At 34.6% G+C, this 27,310-nt stretch overlaps 1 protein-coding gene across 2 annotated transcripts in view; it reads right to left on the bottom strand.

The window, feature by feature from the left end:
• The window catches only part of LOC106459411, a 47,094-nt gene that overhangs the window by 7,808 nt on the left and 11,976 nt on the right, over positions 1 to 27,310 (bottom strand). Inside the window, exons 3-4 of one of the 2 annotated variants that reach the window (XM_013919030.2) lie at positions 24,196 to 24,439; positions 19,540 to 23,025 (exon numbers count right to left, since the gene is read on the bottom strand). In XM_013919030.2, coding sequence (XP_013774484.1) covers positions 22,980 to 23,025; positions 24,196 to 24,439 — 290 coding nt within the window. In that variant the 3' untranslated portion in view covers positions 19,540 to 22,979. Of the gene's footprint in view, positions 1 to 19,539; positions 23,026 to 24,195; positions 24,440 to 27,310 lie in introns of those variants that run through there. The other variant, XM_013919031.2, reaches the window with a different exon arrangement.

Raw genomic sequence — 27,310 nt, 5'->3', positions numbered from 1 at the left:
TTATGTGCGTTGTGCCGTAGGATCTAAAGTATGATATCTGTTTGTTTATGTGCGTTGTGCCGTAGGATCTAAAGTATGATATCTGTTTGTTTATGTGCGTTGTGCCGTAGGATCTAAAGTATGATATCTGTTTGTTTATGCACGTTGTGCCGCAGGATCCAAGGTATGATATCTATTTGTTTATGTGCGTTGTGCCGCAGGATCTACGGTATGATATCTGTTTGTTTATGTGCGTTGTGCCGCAGGATCCAAGGTATGATATCTGTTTGTTTATGCACATTATGGCGTATAACCTACGACACACACTAACCGTCTCTCCCTATGTCTCTTGTACAGATGTATTTGCCTTGGTTTATATAATGCATCCCAGGTAAATCCCCAAGTTATATTTTATGTTGTGTGGACCACGTGATAAAGTCACGTGGCTACTGCATATCTTCAGCAGGATAACGTGCTTTCGCAGAAGTTTGGGGATAAGTCCTGGGACTTGTCCGACATTCACTGCTTTATATATTTCTGCAGCTATGCATCGCGGTTTAGCCATGCTAAAGTTGAGGGGGGGGGAATTAACCGTGCTTTCACTAGTACGAGAATTTTCAATCTCTAACATCCTGGAAAAACAAAAACGATGAATGTCAGAAAAGCCGAAGATTTATCCCAAGTAAGTTTTGAATACTGGCTGTCTCTAAGGTGTCCGATACATTTACGTATATCAAGACGAATATATTTCGTACAGTGGCGTCATTTTGGGGGGCCGCCCCACCCAAGCTGGAGAGGGGGGCTTAAAAGGCAATTTCTGTGAAACTTTTCTAGTCAAGCCGGATTAACGCATACACGCAAATTACGCCATAGAGTTTGGGCAGCAGCTGAATTGGGGCCCACGAGAGGTTAGCCCACTTTGCCCTTCCCAAAGCCTTTTTGTGAAATGATAATCTTGATTTCGTAATTGAAAGCAGTGAGCCTTAAAAAAATGTTGCACAAGCGATGTTTGACTGTACTAAACGTCAAAAAACAAAGGAATCTGCCATGAAATCATAAAAACAAAACTTGGTTTTAAGATTAAGTAGCAAAAACCGCAACGGTATAAAAAATTTCCCAGAAGAAAAGGGATAAATTCTGCTGTTCCAATAAAGGGTTTTAATCTATTTTCGTCTGCCAGACGTTTTTTTTTTTTAGCATAACATCAGTGAAAGTTATTTTTCTCAACATTGTGTACTTAATGCTTGAATAGAAGTCATTCATAAAGGTGAAATTGTTTCTTTGTGTCCAAGTCATGGAAATGTCACCGACGTATCTTTAATGAAAAGTGAGTTTTTTGTAATAAAGCGAGAAAAATGATCTTTGTAAAGGATGTAAAACGAAAAAGACAACAAATAGTAGTGCAATTCATACGTGCTATTAACAACAACAACAACACCTAATTGAAAGACATTATTTGAAACAACGAACTTTGACATTTGTCATTGTCTGTTAGGAAGGGTGGAAAATTTCCTCTTCGTGAAACTTGAGCGGCTCCGTAACAGCTGCCCCCCAGTGGCACAGCGGCATGTCTGCGGACTTACAACGCTATAACCCGGGTTTCGATACCCGTGGTGGGCAGAGCACAGATAGCCCATTGTGTAGCTTTGTGCTTAAATACAAACAAACAAACCGTAACAGCTGCGGCTCTTTCTTTTTCCACTAGTATTTTGATGCCCCCCAGTGGTACAGCGATATGTCTGCAGACTTACAACGCTAAAAACCGGTTTTTGATACCCGCGATGGGCAGAGCACAGATAGCCCATTGTGTAGCTTTGTGCTTAACTTAAAACAAACAAACAAGTATTTTGATGTATTGGAAAGTTCCATTTGAATAGCAGATACACTGCTGTTTGTGGCATTACTTGAGGAAATGAACTGATTTTAACAGGTTAAAAATGTGTCCGATACTGCGGAAGTTATCTCTACAATGCATGAAACATTCTTGTACTGTGTTACATGTTGATACGTCATGTTTTATTTTTGGCAGCATTAAAACCCAGGTTCGATTCCCGTGATGGAAAGATCGCAGATATCCCACTGTTTAACCTAAAACAGAGTCAGACAATACTTATGTATGACTCTGGAGTCACTATTTCGCTGCCCCTCAGTGGCTAAGCGATAGGTGTGCGGGCTTACAACGCTAAAAATCGGACTTCTATACCTGTCGTTGGCAGAGCACAGATAGCCGATTGTGGCGTTGTGCTAATAACAAACAGCAACAACTGGATTCACTCTTTCTCTGCACCCCCAGTGGCTAAACAATAAATCTGCGGGCTTACGACGCTAAAAATCGGACTTCAGTACTTGTCGTTGGCAGAGCACAGATAGTCCATTGTGATTTTGCACTTAACAATAACGAAACCAAACTCTTTCGAAAGATGAAACATATTCTCAAACGAAGAGAAAGAACGTAAACTACTCTCCAATCGCATCCCGTGAAATCCACTCTGATCACGTGCTCTGCGGTAGTGCAATTGGATGCAAGACTCGATACAATGGTGAAATATGCCAAAAAACACGTGAAGTACAGACTGTCACGCAAACAATGTCAGGAGAAATATATCAACGGGAGATAAAATGATCAACACGCCTCGCCTGCGATGGCGAAATCAGAAAAGTCCTAATAATCGCTTAGCGGAATCACCACACGCTGACGAGGACCTCCCTTCCATTCCATACAGAAAAAAATTTGAAAGCCTAACGATCAGAAATAAAAGAACTTAATTATAACGATGAAATTCTGAATTCGACTTTAGCAGTGGATATAGACTAAATTAGCCCGTTGTACAGCTTTATCGATTAAACCAACCAAATAAACAATTTTTTTTTCTCGTTCCTATTGATCCCACTGCATTAAATACAGTATTTGCTGTGAGTGAGGGGAATCGAACCCCGAATTTTAGTGTAAACTTACCGCTAATCCACTAAGAGACAACAAAGTGAGAATAAGTGGTGGTTCTGGTTTTTGTTGTGAAAGTAAAGGACCAAGAAAAAATCAAGCTTACCGCTAAATCTTCTGCAGTCAAGTGCGATTTTAAGCTCATTCGTCAAGTCTAAAAAAATAAATATTACGTACCTATATTACACCAGTAACATTATGATAATACATGTTTGTAGACATGCATAACCGTTTTGTTGCCAACATCCTATTTTATAGTTATAGCAGGATCTTTCTTATCAAGCTGGTTTCGCTCCGAATTTAGTCGTGTGTATGTTACGTATATCGACTGATGGTTTATGAATAAAGTATTATTTGTGTTTAGAACTAAAATATGAAGTATTCTAGCTTGCATTACGTGTAAAGAAGAAAGACTGCGATGCTATAAGCATTAAGCCTTACTGGTGTAATGAACAATCTGACCAACATTTTTCCAATGAAAGACAGTGCAAGTGGAGAGATAAGCAACATTTTTTATGATTTAGGTTAGGCCTAAAAACATTGTTTATCGTCCCCTTTCGGTATTTTTTATGCAAATTATTGAACACTATTCAGATATTTCACGCATTCTAGATTTTTAGGTCCGTGTTTAACAAACCACAAGTTCGTCTTGCAAATATTTAGAAAACTACATTTCTCTTCAATAATAGCTAAATGATACTGTTTAGTTATCTATAAATTTCACTTGTAACTTTCATGTGTTATTCGAATTTAAAGCTTCAATTATATAAATGAAATGTTCAGTAGCTTTGTTTGTTTGGAATTAAGCACAAAGCTACACAATGGGCTATCTGTGCTCTGCCCACCACGGGTATCGAAACCCGGTTTCTAGCGTTGTAAGTCCGCAGACATACCGCTGTACCACTGGTGGGCTGTTCAGTAGCAGTCACTGTTTTTAACCGTAGTTACTCTTAAGCGCACTAGATGGCGAGTCACCTTTGTAACATGGAGTGTCTTCACGTCGTAACACTGAATTTGAAGTCATATAATTTTGAAAATTGTGACGATAACTTTAGGCTTAATTTTATAGATGGTTTCGAAAAAACTAATAATTGTTCGTTTATATTATATTAATATTATATAAAAATGTCTGTTTGTAAGCACCAAAGTGTTCGGGAAAAAATTTTTGTTCAGTAGATACTGAAAAACTAGAACGTAACATTCTCTACTCTCGTTATTTCCTTAATTTTGAAGTTGATTCTAAATACAGTAATAGAGAAAGATATCTAAACATTCACATTTGTGACCTTCCAGTCTGGTCGGTGATAAATCTGGAGATCTAAAATCGGGTTTCAGCACAGATATACTATTTGTGTAGCTTACAATGCTAAAAACCGGGTTTCGATACCCTTTGTGTGCACAGCACAGATAGGCCATTGTGTGGCTTTATGGTTAACAACAACCAAACACAGACTTCCTGCTCAATTTACGTAATACATGACGCATTAACCTGGTGGTGAGGTAAGTCATAAAATATTCATCTGAAATTAACCAAGTGAACAAAATGTCATTCAGTCGAGACCCCAGGGTCCGAGGATTAGTAAACTAAAAACCGTGCAATTCACTGCTAAGTTTTACTAAAAACCCTTAGTAAAACCTTTAAAATTCTTTTTATAGCTACAGCTTCCACCCCGTTTCTATAAAAAATGTTTTGACTAACATATGGCGCGATTTATATGCAATGGTGATATCTGAGCAGCGTGCTTACGTTATAGGTTTTTGTTTTGTTTAAAGTTAAGCATAAAGCTACACAATGGGTATCGAACCCCGATTTCTAGTGTTTTAAGTCCGCAGACATACCGCTATGCCACTGGGGAGCCTACGTTAGAAAATTATGCAGTAAAACAAAAACCTTTGTCCACTTAAAGTCCACCTGAACTTTTGTAGCTACGTTCAAGGTCAAAATCTTTATTGATTCCTATGAACACCAAGATACCTCATTATTCAAATGTGTACGCTTCACCACGGTTGGCCATAAAAGGTCTTACACGTTTCAATTATTATATAGATATATTTATACTTTTTGTATTTGTGGCAAAGCTACTGAAGCTATCTGCCACCGTCCCTAATTTTGAACTACTGACCAAAGAAAAGGCAATCCGTAAGCAACACCTATAGTCTACCATCCATGCTGAGAGATTGACTGTCACTTTTTGGGCGTTTTTTTAGTATAGCACGGATTCTAACTTGGCTCTCCATCTTCGCAATCCAGAGCTCTACCACATGAACAACTCGCGCCCTACTGATGGGTGCAAAAGATCGCAGAAACATAAAATGTACTACTTATACGAGGGACACGGTTGGTCACCACTGAGGGGGCTTCCACGAAGCAAACTAACCCATAACATTGTGATTAAAATAAAACCCAAGTAAAATAACCAAACAGTACAAAAATAGTCTTAACATAAGAACTTATCCCCAGTTTTCCGTTTCCACACCAAACACTCTTGTCATATCATTTTACCGATATATTAAAGGAAAACATTTAACTTACATACGTCTACATATGTATATCCTTCAGCGCATGTTCCAACTATTGGAGTTCTAAGCTTATTATCTTACAGTCTTCTTTAGTTTTCTACATCTATTTTTAAACATACTCTTCACCACATACTTTTGCTTTGTTTTTCATCAACAGCAACCTATAATAAAAATGGCCTACAAATGTTTTCATTTTAATGTTTATATTTCAATAAACTACTATTTATATAATTATTCTAATATTTTCTGTTGCCCTAGAACAGATAAAACAAAAACAAACCTAACACTAAGCTCTTACGCACATATTTATTTTCTCCTTTAGTTTAACGCACATATTTAATTTTTCTCCTTTAGTTTGACGCACATATTTATTTTTTACTTCTTGAGTTTTACGCACATAATTAATTTTTACTTCTTTAGTTTTAAGCACGTTTATTTTTCTCCTTTAGATCACATAATTAATACAAATATTATAGGTTTGTTTTGAATTTCGCGCAAAGCTACACGAGGGCTATCTGCGCTAGCCGTCCCTAATTTAACAGTGTAAGACTAGATGGAAGGCAGCTAGTCATCACCACCCACCGCCAACTCTTAGGCTACTCTTTTACCAACGAGTAGTGGGATTGATCGCCTCCATGACTGAAAGGGCGAGCATGTTTGGTGGGACGGGGATTCGAACCCGCAATCCGTAGATTGCGAGTCAAGCTCCCTAACCACCTGGCCACTATTATAGGTGTAAGGTGGTTCTGCTGAGAGCTTAAGAGATAGCTATGGTGGTGGATTACATTAGGATTAATGTCCCACTATGTTTTTGGAATACATTATGATTGAGAACCTATTATTGTGGAGGAGTACATTTGGGTCGAGAACCCACTATTTTGGAGGAGTACATTAGAGTTGATGACCACCTAAGACATGGCCAGTTTTGAAAATAATGGCCCATACTCAAAAGCTCATTAATCCTCCGAGTGAACGTAAAAGAGTCTCGATTCGCTTCCCGAGTGATAGCTGTATTGGAATCTTTCATCTTGGCTGCTATTCCATCTGGGAAGTCAACTTCATTGAAAGTAGTCCGTATTGCTGACAGTGTTTGCCAAGGGTGTCATAGCCATCCCTACCTTGTTTACTCAGAAATTTATTGAGGTTCCTCTTGTGGTTGATCAAACGTTATCACTGGACAGCCTCATAGTACTCTTAGGCTACATTTAGAGATTCACATTTAGAGAAATATTCAGTAGAACCTCTAATCTATATTGTCCTTGCAGAAAGCATAGCCGAAAGTCTTCTCTGGATTGTGGTTATTTTCTGCTGCTTAAGTTGCCTACTTTTTGTCATCCGTTGTTTGATTCTACATAATTTGTTCATCATAACAATGCAGTGTCTGGCTTCATCGTAATAATGTAGTGTCTGGCCTAATTTGTAACAATGCAGTGTCTAGCCTCATTGTAATAATGTAATGTCTGGCCTCATTGTAAAAATGCTGTGTCTAGCCTCATTGTAACAATGAAGTGTCTAGCCTCATCGTAACAATGCAGTGTCTGGCCTAATTTGTAACAATGCAGTGTCTGACCTCATCGTAACAATGCAGTGTCTGGCCTAATTTGTAACAATGCAGTGTCTGGCCTCATCGTAACAATGCAGTGTCTGGCCTTATTGTAACAATGCAGTGTCTGGTCTAATTTGTAACAATGCAGTGTCTATCCTCATTTAACAATGCAGTGTCTAGACTCATTGTAACAATGCAGTGTCTGGCCTTTTTGTAACAATGAAGCGTCTGGCTTCTTTGTAGCAATGCAGTGTCTATCCTCATTGTAACAATGCAGTGTCGGGCCTCATCGTAACAATGCAGTGTCTAGCCTCATTGTAACAATGCAGTGTCTGGCCTCTTTGTAACAATGCAGCGTCTAGCCTCATCGTAACAATGCAGTGTCGGGCCTCATCGTAACAATGCAGTGTCTAGCCTCATTGTAACAATGCAGTGTCTGGCCTCTTTGTAACAATGCAGCGTCTAGCCTCATCGTAACAATGCGGTGTCTGGCTTCTTTGTAACAATGCAGTGTCTGGCCTCATTGTAACAATGCAATGTCTGGCCTCAAATGTGCAATGTGGCTTAACTGCCCAACTCCGTAAAGAATTCAATGAAAAAATCTTGCAAGAAATTCCCTCAGTTGTATCTCAATTTTATTTTTATTTTCCCACAATCTTATAGTACTTACCTTTTTAGCTACTTCTTCGTGTGGAAAAAATTAATTATATGAGCTAAACTTTATAACAAATTCCTTTTCTTTTTCCTATGAAACATCACCCTTTGTATTTCAATCTGTTTTTTAACTAAAATTTACTGATATCGATTTAAAATTGAATTACGCTTTAAACAAATTTCCTTACGAAAAATATCAGCAAGCAAGATGAACGTGTATAAACAAGTTGCTGCTGCCATCTACTTGTATTCAATGTATTTCCTCGTTCTTACTGCTGCTGGATGAACGTACTTTCTCTTCAGTCCTTATCGATATTTCTTGCCAGATAAATACAGTAGTAATCTTTACATTTCAGTGAGTACATTCGTGTTAGTTAGAAACAAAATAAACTATTTCTCTATTTATCTTTTGAGATGTGTTGTATCTTTCTCCCTTTCTCTTGTTTTCAATCACGTTCTATCAACCAAATGACTAAAGCGCCATCTCTTGAGAAAAAGAACGAACTTTTCTTATACCCCACGATTCCATTGCTTCTGACCACAAGGAAGACTGAAACTTTTCAGGTTTTGACTTAAAGCTCTCTTCACTGCTGAACTAGTAAATTTTAGTAAATACAATATGCTCCAGAAGCATAAAATACAATTTCCCTTTTCTCCTATGAGCACCACAACTGTTACACCTGTTTACCCCTGAAGAAGAAAGGTCCACCTTTCGAAAGCGTTCGGGTTATAGGGTTTTTATCGTTTTATATTAAGTTTTCTAGAACCTACGTGTATTTCTCACATCATGATTGTTACACCTATAAGTCAGTCCTCATCCAGCGATGTTTTATCGTTGTAGATTTATTTAGAAATTCATGAATGGAGACTTATTTCTTCATGCTGTTATACCATCCGTTTCATCTGCTGACTGCCATAACCTGGAGTCTACCTCTGTTAAATCATAATGATAAGAAGAATATATATATACTTTGGCGTAGTTAAGGTAAGTTTTTACTTCTGTCTTCTCATTCTTCATTTACATAGCGAATGGTTTAAGTGATCATGTTTCGTGGTAACGACGTTACTATGTACAACAATAGTCTTTCACTGAAAAAGTAACCTTCAACATGCGCTACGACCATCTACTCAGTAAAGGAGTATTGTTGTACACAGTAACCTTCAACATGCGCTACGACCATCTACTCAGTGAAGGAGTATTGTTGTATGTAGTAACCTTCAACATGCACTTCGACCATCTACTCAATGAAGAAGTATTGTTGTACACAGTAACCTTCAACATACGCTACGAACATCGTGTACAACAATACTCCTTCACTGGGTAGATGGTCGTAGTGCATGTTGAAGGTTACTGCATACAACAATACTCCTTTACTGAGTAGATGATCGTAACGCATGTTGAAGGTTACTACGTACAACAATACTCCTTTACTGAGTGGATGGTTGTAGTGCATGTTGAAGGTTACTATGTACAACAATACTCCTTCAATGAGTAGATGGTCGTAGTGCATGTTAAAGGTTCTTTTGTCTTGAAAAAAAATGATTCCATTATTTGGTGTTATCTTTAAACAAAAAGTACTAGTCTATTTTTGTAGCTCGTTTTTGGAAACTGGAGAATATATTTAAATATTTTTGCTTCTTAGTTAGGTAATAGCGGTAGGAATGAGTCTGAAGTAATCTTTAATCTCGCTATGATTACATTTCTTTGTTTGTTCTAGCTGACAGTTACACAATGGGCTATATCTCTGAAGTAATCTTTAGTCTCGCTATGATTACATTTCTTTGTTTGTTTTAGCTGACAGTTACACAATGGGCTATCTGTCTGAAGTAATCTTTAGTCTCGCTATGATTAAATTTCTTTGTTTGTTTTAGCTGACAGTTACACAATGGGCTATCTGTCTGAAGTAATCTTTAGTCTCGCTATGATTACATTTCTGTCTTTGTTTTAGCTGACAGTTAAACAATGGGCTATCTGTCTGAAGTAATCTTTAGTCTCGCTATGATTAAATTTCTTTGTTTGTTTGTTTTAGCTGACAGTTACACAGTGGGCTATCTGTCTGAAGTAATCTTTAGTCTCGCTATGATTAAATTTCTTTGTTTGTTTAGCTGACAGTTACACAATGGCTATCTGCGCTTTGTCCACCGCGGCTACTCGAACTCCGGAGTTTAGCATTGTATGTCCTTATTGTTATTGCTGACCGACTGAGAGACCCATTATTAATTTGAAGTAGTTTTCCCATTAGAACCTCACCCTGTGGCTGAAGTACTTGTCCAATAGGTGGTTTCTTTGACAATGTTTTCTTAGAGTGGATAAAGCACAAGACTTGGCTCAATCAAAGTTATTTTTATAGTATTTCAGGTATGCTGTTAAGTTGAAACTTCAACTTAAGAGAGAGGCAGCTGTTGATAATAATTCAGATAAATAAGTCTGAATAAACAGAATAGACCCAGTTCATAGGTTTGTATTTATGCGTTTATTATGTTATCTGTATGCGTTAGATAACCATTTGCCACTGCTACTGGCATTGGGAAAAGTGGAAGATCTAGCTCTTATCATTGGAAAAGGTGGAAGATTCGGCTCTCATCATTTCTCCAAAAGAAGGAAGGATAATTCCACCTTCAATATTTCCATCTTTGGTGTTGTTACAGTTTTTATATTTTCCTGACATGTTTTACCATCGCTGAAAATATAGGAAGATGAAATACCTCTTCCAACATTCTCTAACTTTAAAGTCTTATTTGTAGCAACATGTCTTCTACACATGTTGACAGCAAAATTAACAATATGCACTCAATATCCTTTATCCCGAATGTTTGTTGTAACTATAATATATACCGTGTGATGTAGAACATCCTAAATGTATATCATGCCAATTTTAACCTTCCTAATCTCTAAGATGGAGGAGGAAATTTAGCCTATATGTACTATTAGCATAATTCATTGTCAGCCAAATAGCACGAGATACAACGCCTTTCCACTCCTTCTAATCTTGAATGTTGTCGTAGTTGACTGCTATTCATTTATATTCATACCAAATAATTATGCTTTATTTTCATTTTTCTCTGTCTTAATTTCCTTCCGAGAACTTTTTCTACACTTCTTCCTTCTAATTCAAGACTAGCTTATCAGTTATAAGATAGTCATTTTCCGATTTACTGTCATCTTCGTTCCCTTCAGTGGCTCAACGGTAAGTCTGGAGTCTTATAACGCTAAAAACTGGGTTTCGATACCCGTGGTGGATACAGCACAAATAACCCAATTTGTAGCTTTGCCCTTAACGACAAATAAATAAAAATATTTCACCCTCCTTTAGAGCTACAGGATCCTTACTCGATTCATCCTCTTCTTTCTCCTCTCTCCTTTCAATTTTAGTGATAATTCTTCAGCTTTGTAGTATTTCTAGTTGCCATTTTCTTCTCGTGGATTTCTGCATTTTATAGCCATATTACCAAAAACACTTGAGCTGATTAAGTCCTGGGTACTGGACCATGCAGCGTGGTTCTCAGCAGATCCAATAGGCTATCCTTGGTACTGGACCGTGCAGCGTGGTTCTCAGCAGATCCAATAGGCTATCCTTAGTACTGGACCGTACAGCGTGGTTCTTAGCAGATCCAATAGGCTATCCTTGGTACTGGACCGTACAGCGTGGTTCTCAGCAAGTCCAGTAGGGGTTTTCATGGTGAAAAGAAAAGTAAATCAATCCTTTTCATATGATCACAAATAGGATCCCTGGAAGCCTCATTTCAAGACCAAATACACAAATTAGTCTCACTATCCTGCGAGGTGTATTATAGATTCAAGAATCAAGTCACTGCACAAATAAAAACACATAGTAAGAAATTGTGTTTAGCAATCGTAGCAAAACTATAAGGTTATTACTCACTCTTACGAAATATCTATAAAATTTAATTTTTTCCTTGATTTGTTTGTTTTTTGTTAAGTACAGAGCTACAGAATGAGCTATCTGTGCTCTTCCCACAGCATATATAGAACCTTGATTTTTAGCGATATAAGCCCCCAGACTTACCGCTGAGCCACCGGGATGGGGGTCAATTTTAAGATGAAATATGCTACGAAACAAATCGTATTTAGTACCACAAAATATTACGTAAATTCGAATAATGAAAAATATCTTATTACATCTTGGGGAGTTATCTTGTTTAGGTTTTAAAGAAAAGTTATCGTTGGTAAACCGCTGGAAAATAACATGCAGTGAGAATATTTGCAGCTTAGATACGCAACTGAAGGAAGTGTAAACACATTGTTTTAAATAACATAGTATAAATAATCAATAACAAATCAATTTCATCTATTATATTCCAAGTTCTAAACAAATTATATGATACATATCTACAAAGATTTATCATAGAAATGTTATCCTAGTAACTGCATATATCCCCAGGTTAATGTCTAAAAGTGAAAAGTTTTCTAACTATAATCCACAAGGGATTTACAACCTGCTCGGCTCTTCCCAGATAACAACAAGCAATCATCGATGATTGGACAGCCACCAGAGCATGAAATCAAACCAGGTTCTCTCGAGACCAACTCCCTATAACCAAAATTGAGATAAGGACTTAATCGACGCCAAGACTCAGCCCGCATAGTCTTCGTTTTGCTGAAGAATTCCGTTTTTTTTTTTCATATCATTGTAGCCCCTCTGTCGTGCCACCTAGTGGCACAGCGGTATGTCTGCGGACTTACAACGCTAGAATCCGAGTTTCGATACCCGTGGTGGGCAGAGCACATATAGCCCATTGTGTAGCTTTGCGCTTAATTACAAACAAACAAAAAACCCTCTGTCGTAACAATAACAATCGTTCTAAGTCCAAATTTCTCTACAGAAACTGATTTGAAACTGTCTAAAGCCCCTGTTTTTGAACTTTCAATCGAGACGTGAATTATTTATTCAAGTTTAGTTATCGGGGTTTATTTATTTGTTGTTGTTTTTTAAGCATAAAACTACACCATGGGCTATTTGAGTTGTGGCCACAGCAGAAATCTAACCTCAAATTTTGGCATTATAAGCCCTCAAGCATACCGCCGAGCCACTAGGAGGGCTAGTCATATTAAACTTGCAGAGGTCTGATGTGTTGGTGAGTACTGTATTATACTTAGACACACTGTCACATTCATTCAATCTTGATTCAACAATAATAATATTAGAAGAAAAGACTTTCAACAGAAATATTTTCTGACTTGTATGCCAAGTTAAATTTTACTTTCTGTGATATTAGGATGATGACTTTATTCAATAAACCATGTATTTTTATTTTTTCGTTAAGTTCACTTTTCTTGCAAGTTAGTTTGACTGTTGACTACCCGAATAAAACCCATCTTACGCATTTCTTGATCTTGTGTAATAAAGCAATAAAATTACAGCCGCAAAAAGTAGTCATTAGACAAGATTCGTTTTGTAAATAACCTAGCATGGCCAGGTGGTTAGGATGCTCGACTCGCAACCTAAGGGTCGCGGGTTCTAATCCCTGTCCCACCAAACATGCTCGCCATTTCAGCCCTGGGGGTATTATAATGTGACGGTCAATCCCACTATTCGTTGTTAAAAGAATAGCCCAAGAGTTGGCGGTGGATGGTGATGACTAGCTGCCCTCCCTCTAGTCTTTCACTGCTAAATTAGGGACGGCAAGCGCAGATAACCTTTGTGTAGCTTTGTACGAAATTCAAAACACACAATCTTTAACTATGTTTACATAAATAATCTGCGATTGTAAGCTTGATATACACGTATGGTATTGAAGTTTTCTTTAAATATATTAGGTTTTCAAATATAGATGGTACATAACTGATAAAATGAATGTATAGTACCGTGAAGTTTGGCTTACGGTACATCCTAATTAACAAAATACAATTGCGTTAGTAGTATTAATATCTAACGGGGAGGGGCGCTGTTTTTTGTTATTTCCTTGATATTCTATCGTAAAGTAAATATTACAGTATTGTTTGTTGGAGTGAGTAAGAAATTGTTTTACATGATCTTAACCCTAAAAGATAATTAATGTATTATCCACATACATGCTGTAATAAAAGGTTTAAATCATGTTTGGCAATGATGCAGTCTTTTTTTTTGTCATGAAAAACAGAGAAATAAGCTAGCTACGTCTGGTGCTAAGTTGGATAAAAATGCTTACCCACCAAACCTGATCGACAAAATTATAAGCACCTAGATATATTAACTAGATCACTCTCTAACAGCGACTTGTAACGAAAAAGAAATTGGCCCTAGATTACCATATCTCAGAAGAAGATCTTCCATGATATATATATGAATATCTAAGAAACTAGTTAAGGTAATTCAACTATATTTTCAGATCACGATGAACGCTCAAACCCTTCTTTCTATTCAAAGATCGAATCAGCTATATACAAAACTCTACGGTCGTGTACCAACCAATCTGGATGCTCTGGTTGTGCACAAGAGTGAAGAATCGACAGCAAGAAAACAAGAATAATGAATCGACAAACACCTAAACTTCAATATTATAAACCCGACACAAGTAGCAAAGCACGTAGTGAACTATAAAGACAGCCCACTGACCAACTAACACTTCAAGATCCTTCCGAGAGCATAAAACAAAGGACCCTTAAAAAAATTACAATTATACTATTAAAAAATATAATAAAATCGGTAAAACAGCATGTAGAACCTAAAAATGTAGGGCGGGTTGTAGTTGCGAATATTCTTACTGATTCAAATCGGTAAAAATATGAAAAGATGCCCGTGGAGGACTGTGCACCTTTTGAACCAAAGTGCTTCCGCTGCGGTGGTTAGGGAGCTCGACTCGCAATCTGCGGGTTCTAATCCCCATCCCACCAAACATGCTCGCCCTTTCAGCCGTGAGGACGTTATAATGTGACAGCCAATCCCACTATTCGTTGGTAAAAGAGTAGCCCAAGAGTTGGCGGTGGGTGGTGATGACTAGCTGCCTTCCTCCCAGTCTTACACTGCTAAATTAGGGACGGCTAGCGCAAAAGCCCTCGTGTAGCGGATTTACAACGCTAAAATCAGGGGTTCGATTTCCCTCGGCGGACACAGCAGGTAACCCGATGTGGTGCCCCTTAGTGGCACAGCGGTATGTCTGCGGATTTACAACGCTAGAAACCGGGTTTCGATACCCCTGGTGGGCAGAGCATAGATAGCCCATTGTGTAGCCTTGTGCTTAACTTCGAAACGAACAATAAGAATTAGGGATGACTATATACCTGAACTCTAGGGTTCTTTGATCTTGCCGTTTAATTCATACACTTTAGGTTAAAAAAAGAGCAACTTGTATTTGTCCACATTCTGTATGGATTTCGGATTTGGAATATAATATGTAAATAACGAACGGCTTTGACTCCACTTTAAAATAAATTGAACATTGGAGTTTAAATAGCATAAATGGAGCGCTATTCCACTTTCTCTCTTTCCTTCCACAAACACGATTCATAAGATACTGCAGATAATGTGACTATATTATTAAAAGTACATGATGTTATATATGATATATATAACTATAAAATGTATATATTGTTTTAAAACATCCGTTGAGTTTACTAAGTCATGGTTTTATATATTTAATTTATAGCGAAAGACTGGAGTCATTACTACATATGATTTAATAAACACATTGGTGAAACGTAAATTTGCACTGGTTTCTAGTTCAGGTGTTTTTTGTTTCTCTTGTTTTAGTTTCAAATTTGTATTTATTTCTTAGAGCTTTCCAGTGGCTCAGCATTTAAATCTGAGGGCTTAAAACGCTACACGTCGTGGGCACAACACAGACAGCCCATTGGGTTCTTAGAATATGAACATTAAGAAAAAATTATAATGTGATTCGTTCTATCTTAATTAAAATCATACAATAGTAAATCTTGTTTAATGTTAAAATCATTTTCAGAAATTTCACGCGTGGCACACTCTTTAAGTGTCACAAGCAGCCAATAAAATGAAAAATACTAATTAACAAGGTTTTAGCTTATCTTGAACAAATTAGAGAAGAAAAGCGCTTAAAAGCTACAAGTTCAAATGACATTGGTTTGACATAAATATTTTTATTGACCTGAAAAATAGTCGACTGTTGAGAAAGCTGGAACAAGTTTTCTGATTGCATGAGACAGTTATGATCTCCAAGAAATATCTAACGACAAGATTATTGATCCAACGATTGGTGCTTGAATAGAAAGTGCCTTAACGTCAGAGCTGATCATGACATCAATGAGGTCAATGTTTTAATTTATGGAAATACTCAGCAGAGTTCTCCATTAAGGAAGAAACGTGAAAGCTAAAGATCGCGTTTGCTTGTAGTTAGATTTATAGGTTTAAGCCTTTATCCAACTTTTAAGCGATTTTTTCAAAGTTGCAAGTTTTTTTAGGTTAATTAACTTAAGCATTTTTTTTCAAAGCGAACTTAATTCTTTTAGTTAGTAAAATAAGATTTAACAAAGCCACTTTTAGAAATGTTCTGAGAGTAATTTTATTTTCAGTTTCCTAACGAATTACCTAATTCAGTTTTAACGTCATTACTTTAGGCAAAACAGAAATTCAGACTTCTATTATTGTAAAAGTATACTACATGGAAACAAAGGACGTCTTAGTTGTTGTTTTCAACTTCGTTCTTTTCTTCACACCAGTAAACTTCGTGCTTTTTTTTTTTTTCTCTTTAAGGGGGTTTTTATGCTATTAATGTAATATTCTTCGTGCAATTTGATAGTAAGTCTATATTTCAATTGTTTACAGATTTTCTTGTTTTATTAACACAACATTTATCACAGAATACCCTCACTAAATAACGTTCTTTTGGTCATGGTCTCAATCTTTTTCCTTTTAAAAAATGTCAACACTGAATCGACCTTTTAGCATTGTAGAAATCAGACCATTGTATATAAAATACTTAGTTTTTACGAAGGTTTCCTTCTTTAAATACAGCATTTTTGAACCGATACACCAGACGTCACTTCGATAATTGTTGCTTCACAATCAGCTATTTGTAATACATCGAGTGCCAAGATATTAAAATAACAAATTTTATTATTTACACCATAAACAGAATAAAAAATCAGATTATTTCTCTAGAGTTTATTAAGTTAAAAATACACGACATCCCCGTATGTCAAATCCCACTGTTCGGTCAGACAAAAATAGCCCAAGTGTTAGCGTTGGGTGCCTTCCCTCTAGTGACGGCTACGCTCAGAGCTTATTTTATGCGAAAATTCTGTAACATAAATACATTATTTATTTATTTTCACCCTATTCGTTAAAAGAAGTATATCATATTTGATTTCAAAATTGCATATATTAGTGTAATTACATTTAATAAATCTTTGTAGGATAGTGGGCACCGGTATTTTTTTAGCAGTTTCATACATGTAAAAGGCGGGACATTGACTGTTTCTGTACTTTGATATACATATCTTACAAATTTAATCATAGTATTTGTATACTTGAAGAAAACAAAGCGATGGGGTCTGAGTTGGCGTAAAAATAAAAGTCAGGTGTCTAGGACGCGTACCTTGATTATTTACGCTATTTTGATTGCCACCAACGTACTAGTTCCCGCAATAAAATAAAATAAAATACGCATTTTAATTTCTTGTGAATTAATAATTACTTCTTAATAACAGATCGCGATCGTAACCGGAAAATTCCTAACAGTAATTAGCTTATTTGAATGTGCAAAGGAATGTGATTGGCTGCGTTATGACGTCATTTGGTTTTGCGGGGGATTATTTTGATATTATGGGATATCGATGATTGAAAATGGCGGGATACTAAAAGTACGAAGACGTTCAAGAAGCGGTTAATTTTCAAATCAAATTACTACATTATTCCATCAAAACGATACAAAAAATAGAAATAAATAAATAAATGGAAAAGATGTAGAGAAAACAAATGTAGTGTAAGTTTTGTCAGTGAATGCGTTGTTATTTTCAGTACATACACAAACGAAATAAATTGCAATAATTCAATTTACTGTTTCTTCAAATAAAAGTTACTTGATCATGTTATGCTTTTATGACTCATGACTTTTATGACCTACTTCATTACATAGGTGGCCCACTTCAGAAAAATCCTAGAAGGAACACGTGGTGTCTTTCTGAGCGTTCGTCTATCTCCCATTTGGAAAGCTGCGAACGCAGGCAAATCTCAACATTCACTTTTGAAAGGTTTGTTTTTGAATTTCGCGCAAAGCTACACGAGGGCTATCTGCGCTAGCCATCACCACCCACCGCCAACTCTTTTACCAACGAATAGTGGGATTGACCGTCACGTTATAACGCCCACACGGCTGAAAGGGCGAGCATGTTTGGTGTGACGGGGATTCGAACCCGCAGCTTGCGAGTCGAACGCCCTAACCACCTGGCCATGCCGGGCCCTTTTGAAAGGACGGGAGAACAGGCATAAATATTGATGCCAAATTTTATTTCAAAAGCAGGATATTCTACACTGAATTGTTAGGAATTAATCACACTATCATTCACATTTCAAAATGTCACGTAACTTAAAGAATAAAAATGTAGATTTGCCATATGTTATTTTTGAGTGGCTCTTATGATTGAAATGCTCAATTACTTTTTGCTTTGGCTCCGAGGGAAACCAAGAGTGCAACAAAATTAACCTTTTTAAAGTCCATGAAATAATTTAAATTGATAGATTAAATTAAACTTTTCCCACCACTGGAGAGGGCAGTTTGCTAGATTAAACTTTTTCCCGTTACTGGGGACGGGTACTTTTGCTAGATTAATTTAAATGTTTTCCATCACTGGGGATGGGTACTTTTGGTTTTATTTTATAATTGAAAGAAGTGGTGTTAGACAACTTAAAATATTAAAATTATTTAAAATAATTCAAAAAGGCTTAACAACATTGGTGAATAAAGAATATTATGGCTTAATAATTAGATGAATTTATGAAAGTTATATTCGATATAAGAAATATTCAGACAACGAGTAACAATGAAACTATTTCAATAAGCCATCTGCATTTTATTTCTCAACAATTCTAAGTCATTTGTTATTCTTAAAACAATTCAGTTGACAATCCATTACATAAATATGTTGTAATTAAAAAGAAAGAGTTGTAGTAGGAATTGAGAAATTTATATATTGCAACCTCTTATTATTTACTGGTTGGATAACTTTAGACAGTTTCTACAATAGGAAATTTTTTTAATAATTTTCACTTAAACATATTCAAAACTATTGTATTTACAAACAAAAATGTCACTTTGTCTACAAGTGAATATATTGCTGCGGGAATAAAACAACTAGTTTATGTAATAGATCTACCATCAAACAGGGATTAGTTTTATACAACATTATTACAAACTTAAGCTCCAAATACCATACCACGAATTTACTTAACATTTGTGCCAAAAAGAAATACAGGATTTTTAGAAATAAGGTAATTCATTCTATTACTGCTATAATATGTTTTATCATAAGCTTTTAACAAACAATTAAATCCTTTCCTAAAATGTTTACAAATACATTCAGAGCAGAGCCTTACTTTGACTATCACATTAATTACACTATATACTATATGTTATTGTATACCATAAAGCAGAAACTATCTCTAGAATTATGTTAAAATAATGTAATGTGGATTTAGTGTTCACAAAACATAGCATTTTTATTGATGAACGATAAGTTTGTATCTTCAGATATATAAGAAGTTAGCAACAGGTTTAAGTCCTGTCTCTTAAAAAATACAGTATTTCAAATATACACTTTATGCATCAGGTACAATAGTTACTTCTAACCACATTTATAAAATAAGGATTTTATCCAAATGCAAAAGTATTTCCAAAATAAAATATCCTAATTAAAAGTTATAGATATGAAAGTAATAAAGACACACCACCATAAAAAAATAAAGATTACAAAAACTTAACAGTAACTTTGTTTTCATTTAACAAAAAAAAAAAGTCAATCTACAGTGATTAATATTACAAAAACAATTTAATGATATGTTAGTAGCACGTACAACCACTACATATACTTCTGCTACAAACACACACACACATCTCTAAACATATCATAATACTGTAGAAAATGCAACAAATAAGAAATTAATTTGGTTTTCAACAGTAAAGTTCCATTTTATACAATTTCCAGTTTTATAACATATATCAAATATTATTAAACTGGAAATTGTATCAAATATCAGCATGATCTGTTGAATCTTCAAAACCATGGTATCAACATGATCTGTTGAATCTTCAAAACCATGGGAGAGTAAATCCATCTTTGATCTGTTAAAAATAAAACTTTTTTTTGCAAAACTTAATAATAGAATCATCTCCATGACTAATGAGAGCAAAACTGTTTTCACAATTTAATGGTTTGTCTTCATAATGAAGATTAAAAGAAATGTCTTATACTTTAGTTGCAATAGAACCACATTCACGACCTAATGTGCATCTTCTCCACCTGAGGGAAAAGAGAACTGTTTTCATAGTTTAACTAGAACAAAATAATTCCCACGAATCAGGGTAAAACTGTCTCCATCACTTTACAGAGATCAGTATCTGCAATTCTTTGAAAGTATTTCTGACCTTTTGACCTAATGGAAGTAAACCCGACTTAATTACTTGTTTAAAGAAGAACTGGTTTATGAGGTAAGATAAAACCTATCCACAAAATATGACATGATGAGAAGATGTCAGAACTGGAATTGGTAAAACTGCCTTCATGACTAGTGTCAAATAAAATAAAGATATTATACAAAATGGAGATTTGCCTTAATGCAGTATAATTTGCCACAACTTAGTCCATTTGTAAATCTCACCAAAAGACTTGTCTTTGCAATACAACCATTAAGTAAATAATAATAATAAAATAAAAATGACCCCAATGTTAACCCACGACTTTGACCGGGTACATAGACTTAGCAAAAATACACATTTCTATTCATAACAAAAACCTTTTTTTTTAACATAGCATGGAACCTACTTTTTCAAATATCTAATTAAAAACAGGCTTATATATAAATTCACAACACAATAGGTGTTAAACATAAAACCTGATACATGTACATGCATGTTCAAAACACACACACCTACTCACAACATGAATCAAGCACAAGACTTTTAAGGAAAATTCTTTCTTGGCAAAATGTATAACACACAAAACCTACAATAATAAAATACTCAAAATATTCAATTGTAAGTAAAATACAAATTTACACATAGCAACTACGTGCACATTATAAGGTCAGCTTTTAACATTACTGCCAGTATAGTCATGTTGGTCCTTTTTTGTTTGTTTGTTTTTTTGTACAGAAGGTAATGCACATATGTATCTGAAATGGGTAAAACAATAATATATTTCTCAACTACCGAAAAAATGCAGTAGATAACCATCTGGTAATTTTTATAAGTTAATACCTTTTGCATGAAAAATAATATCAACTACAAATTTATCAAATCACTAAATGTTAATCGTAATTTCTACAAAACACTTTTGGATGACTGGTGTATTTTCTTGAAGTTTCGATACCAACATCCAACATTTAACTCTTGTTTGTGAAATCCAGAAGGATACATAAAAAAATCAACAGATTTCCCTATATCATTCAAAACAATATTTACTTAAGCCTTGATTCTAGCTTTCTGGTAGTTTGTGTTATATGGACGTATTATCTGTGATGTTAAAACAGTGACTGTATATTTTCTGCTCTTTTTTTCTTTTTCTTTCTATAATCTAGGGTAAAATACTATAAGAAATCTAGCAGTTTCTCTAAACACATTGTGTTAAACATTAAGATGCAAGTAGTAGAGAATAGTGTCCAATATCATTGTCACTGAAGTAAAAAATCTTACTAACATTTTCTTCAGGTGCACAAAAAAATCACACGAAACAACTGAATTGCTTTTTACCAAAACACCCAGTTCTATTAAAACACATTTTCATGTGCTTTTGATATTACACCACAAAATTCATTGTTCCATGGATGAAATGTATAAACTCAGTTATAATAATGACTTATCAATCACTGTCTACTACAGAAAACTCACAATTGCCAATGGATTCAATATTTTTCTAAACTATTTCTATACTATATTGCTTGCGTAACAGTATAGTATACAAAACATTACGTCATGCCATCAATACCAAATTACTCTAATTCCTGCTGAGGTGTCTTATATATTTGATTAAAAGGGTGATTTTACCCAATGAGGACACTGTTGGTAATGAATGGTGTAAAAAAATTTATATGTACGTACACACTGAAAGCAACTTCCACAATATTTATAAAACAGTTTCTGTTCACCACACATGGTATTCCATTATTGTATGAGAATATGCATTTATTTGCTGATTTCTGTGAGCTCTGTGTTTAGCTTGTTTCTACTAGGACCATTTCTCAAGAAATACTTCAAAACCAGCACTTCCATTAAAAATCTGGATAAAAAGACAACACTGTTTAGTTAGAATTTAAGGATTATGTAGAACTGATGTCTGTAACTCTGAATTGCTTGTGAACTATGTTAGACTGCAAGAAAATGTAGATAATTATATGTTGAATAAATATTAAATGGAGAATGATCTAGTATTCAATGAATTAAATGTCACAAGTATACAGTTATTCAAAATTCCATCATACTTTGGGTGCAAAATACTGTATAAAAGTAATAGCCGACATGTATATTTAATCTAAACTACATGGAAACAGAGTTACAATGTGCAAAAAATAAACTAAACAGTTTGAGAATATTTTTTCTTAAAGAAAATTTGGAAAGAGAGTAGTTATTTATATGATGAAATCAGATCAGTGGATTGTACAAAGTCTTTAGTGTTATGACTACAAGTTACAATAAGACATTGAAGGGGTTTTGTTATGAATTTACATTATATAAGTAATGCATTAAAAGTTAAGACATCAAACTTCAACCTATCCTGAAGTAACTTAATTTATCGGATGGTTTTCTTTGTTTGAGTATATACATAGATACATCATAAAAATCTGGACTAATTTTCAACAGACTAAACTACTTACAACGATCAAAATGATTGTATACCTTCCTCTAAAAGTGTTCTAAATGTTATTTGGAACTGTGAACAAGATACAAATTCCTCTAAAAACTATTTGAAAACTCTGAGAAATTACATCTACATCTTAGCACAATATATGTACAATAAGCTAATAACACTAACAAGTACTCATTCCAGCTGCAAGGCCAGATAATAGATTTATCACAAGACACATTGTCAAATAGCAGATTGTCAGGCCAAATGGTAACTAAGTTATACAGTTACAACAAGAACCAGTAAGTAAAAAACGTATGGACTTGATATGACGTATTTCCTGGTCTGAAAACTCCTTCTAATATTCTCTCTTACTCAAACTCTTGAAAATAGAGAAATTCATAATCATCTCTTTCTCTGAAATATAAAGAAAAACTTTCAGAACACATACTAGGAATCCAAATAATACATTTCTCGAAGTACACTATCTTCAATAACTAACCTGTCTATTGCTGCAGAATCTTCAAAGTACATATTGGATGAAGGGTTAGAGCAGTGAAATGTCAATGGACAAACAAAAATAGATGGTTAGTACCAGCTAACCAAAATAAGCACCCAGAGGTAGAAATGTTTTGCTCAACTGGCAGAAGACATCAGGCAACACATATAAATACACAAGATCACTTGCTAGATCCAGAGAGTAGTTAGTCATTCACTTATTTTACTGTCAAACTAAGGAGGAAAAAAACTATGCAGTTGGAACATCTTCCTCGAAACAACAACGGCATATACTCCACACTACCCTGCTCCATTACAACTACAGAAAAATAAGGTCATCTGAAATCACATAAAAAACACTGCCCCTTTATGGTTACAGCTGGGTAAAAACTAGAGCAGGGCAATTAAATAAATTATTATGATCAATTACCCATAAGCAGCAATTACATAAACTAGTGTTACATAAAATAACTGATTAATTGAATATATGATTAAATCTATTAATGTAATGAAAGTAATGAACTAAATCAATATTAATGTTTCAGATTATTACCTTTCCACTACGATCCACTAATTAAAATATTGCCATTATGATTTTTTTATTGTTATCTTCAATTATTCAATTTGTTCAGCTAAAAATTGACTAGTGTCCCAAATCATGAAACATGTATAAATTGGAGTTTTTGATCATTCCAAATAATCAAAAATTTGCCATTATGTTTGTTTGTTGTTAAGCACAAAGCTACGTAATGGAGTACCTATAATATAAAAATCATAAACATAAAATATACTTCCTAAGCCAGAGACAACGTATTCTACAAAAACTGTGAAGCCTAAATAAGTGAGAATTAATGTACAGTACCTACTACAACACCCTTTTTTACCAAAGATTTTCAACAACAACAAAACAACAATAATGGAATGCATATTGGAATAAGTCCTAATACAACTTTATGGAACTTTCACATCATACATTTTCTATCGTAACTCTATAGAGTATTCTAAAACATTGATCAGTCCAGAAAAATAACAGAGAATCAAACAGTAGTTTGATATAACAAGAATTTTAATATTCAGTACCGTACTTACTCTACTTCCAGTATCCTACGATGTCTCATCTGACGTTGGGAGTATCGTTTTACTGCCATGACCACAGTTACATTGATGATGAGAAAACCCACAATTCCACAAACTGCTCCTAATATCACACTGGAAGACTGGGTGCCTCGGAGACTCTCATCATCAAGATAGGGGCTCTTCCTGGAAACAGTGTCATAATTACTTCTGTATGAATCTGAAGTAAGGACAGAGGTTTCAGGTTTCTTCTTCACACCTGAAAGTATGCAAAAAATGAAGCAGAATTGAATAATTTTGTACTCTTACAACGGAAAGGCAACTTATTTACTTCAAGAAGAAAAACTAACAAGGTATATTGACAAAAATATATGTACACATAAAACATATGTTCTATATATGTGCATAGCTGATTAAAAACAACTGTTACTTACTGTAACTCTTCATCACAATAACTTCTGTTATCATATGTGGGCATATGTTTTCTACCTGATTTAGTGATATAAAGTTTTTCAGCTGTTTAGTTTCCTGTGGGCCAGGGAGTAATTCAGATTACCTTGTTCTAGCCATTTCATTTCTTCTTTCTCTAAAGTAGGCAATGTCTCTTCTGCCTGAGAAGGTACTGGAGTTTTATACATAGTATTTGGGTTCAAAGGATTGCCACTGTAACATTTCCTAACTGATTATGACATTGACTGAATGTAATAGCCAACCAATATTATGAGGGAATAAAGGTGACATGGTGATGCTGTCAAGTGGACAAAGAAAGCAAGTTTACCTATTGAAATCAAGTGAAAATGTCTGTCAAGTACAACATGTTTAGTTCTACAATTATTCCTGAGGGAGATAAAGCTGTGGAGCTAAAAAATGCCTAGTAGAAATGACTCATTTTTTATCTGCATTGGTATACACAGTGTTTCAATTTATTTGTTATAATGAGAATTTTGTTTATTTATTATAGTTTGTCCAGAATAGTTGTTTCACACTTGAAGGAACTCATTCAAGTTAACAACTACAAAATATGCCCCTTATTTATTGATTAAATCTGCTGTTATTTGGAGTTTGCCTATTTGATACATGTAGAGAAATTGGGTTTATCTAAAAAAATACCATGTTCTGAAGATTAAAACGATTATAAACGGTGGTATAAATGCTTTTTTTTAATATTTGACAAACTAATATCTTGCAATACAAGTTAAAATCAATACACCTGAAGGAGTAGTCACAACCATCTATGCTTCTTAAGCATTATTTAAATGTCTGAAACAACAACACAGTCAGAAACACCTTTTCACTTATAATAAGCAGTTTGAAACAATCTTAGATCAAACTTGAAAAATAAAATTCAATATCTTTCATATAGTAAGAGGAATAAATCACTAAAGTCAGACAAAAACATCCTTTCCTGCTATGTTTTCCAATGAAGGCAGTGACGTTTGAAACACTATCTACAATACACAACATTCAAACTTCCATGGCATTTCACTTGTATATCAACAACAAAATAAACAAGGGAATGCATCTACTGTGGTGTTTATATCATTTATATTAAACTACTTATTCATGCTTTAAAAAAGGAGCATTTACTCATAAAATTAACATAAAAAGAATTCATAAAACAGTGTCCCAGGTTAGGATCAAACCTACAATGCTCTGCATATTACAATGCAACCTTAACCACAAGGTTACACTTTAAGTTGCATAAAAAGCACATTTCTAAACACAGTTTTGTTTTGTTTTTACACTTGTGCCCATTTGCTTGGCATGTGCCAAGGTTATTTAAACTGTTTCTTTTAACTTGTCTTGTATATTTGATGCCAGTAGATGAAAATAACAGTTGAACATTGTAGCATATCTTAAAATAATAATAACAGAAGTAACAGTAGATTATAAGATTGCATCAATGGTTCCTTGTACCTTGGCTTGTGTGTCTGATGTCTCCACTTAATGTGGCTGGCTATTTTTATACATTGGCATTTTTTCACTGACTTTTTGTTATTGATACACATACACACACACTCCTACACAGTGTACATTATCAATAATAACCACAGATTATTTGGAAGTTTGAAAATAATCACAAGATACACTGATAATTCAATGAATCAATGACTGCAGAGAATCCAGAACTCAAGGTGAAGTATTCAAGTAGAATTACAAAATTTTAACCTTTCAGTTTTGAACAATATGAGAATCACAAGGTTTCTTTGTTTTTTGTTAACATTTCAGGAAAGTAATTTCAAAATGTAAATGATGTTTAATTTTTTTTAATACAAAATATTACAAGTTCTAAAATTTAAGGCATTTATTTGTACATTTTTTTAATTATCTAAAAAAATTCTACAACTATTTAGATCAAAAATAAAACTGGTATATAAAGCATGCAAGTGAAATTAGTCAAGGATGCATGTATTACACCAAACATGTAAATTACTAAGCTCAAAACAAGCAGTGTCATGTTTAGTAGCTTTGTGGCCATTCTACAAAAGTTATTCAAGGGGAGTCAAAAATCAAGGTATGATTTTGGAAATAAACAAAAAAAAACAGAATATACAGATCTGTCTTGTCAGTGAATTTTCTGCTATGTATATATTTTCTTGCTTATGTGAAAAATTAAACATTTTTGCATATGTAGCACATGCCCCCCCTTAAATTATAAATCCCAGATACATAAACAGCTACATATACACATTACATTTACGTATACTCACACATACATGCACACACAAAACAAAACAAAAAACAACTACTTTCTAGAAATGGAATGAATAAAATTGCTTTTTTTCAAAAGGCTACAAAAAATAATAAAACAGAAAGAGTCAAGTCAATCAGTAACATATCAGATTTTTAATGGTAGGACCCACAAAAAACAAACTTGGGGTAGAAGATGTACACAGGCACTAGAATGATTAACTTCACTCAGGTTAACCATTATAACTCAATGCACCTTTCAGCAGTTACGTTACTATTTATCAGTCTTGAACCTACTGCAAGAGAGGATGTTTACACAGCTGATGATGTTTTTGTTCTAACACACACAATAGCCAAACCACGTTTCTATATTAGATAAACATAAGTGACTTACTGCACCAAATAAATTGGTATTGTATAATTTTGAGTCTTTAAAGAC

The sequence above is a fragment of the Limulus polyphemus genome, unplaced genomic scaffold, assembly GCF_000517525.1.
Source record: "Limulus polyphemus unplaced genomic scaffold, Limulus_polyphemus-2.1.2 Scaffold604, whole genome shotgun sequence".
In the NCBI taxonomy this organism is placed as follows: domain Eukaryota; kingdom Metazoa; phylum Arthropoda; class Merostomata; order Xiphosura; family Limulidae; genus Limulus; species Limulus polyphemus.
The sequence above is the reverse complement of the archived record's forward strand: the minus strand, read 5'-3'. Positions and strand labels throughout refer to the sequence as shown.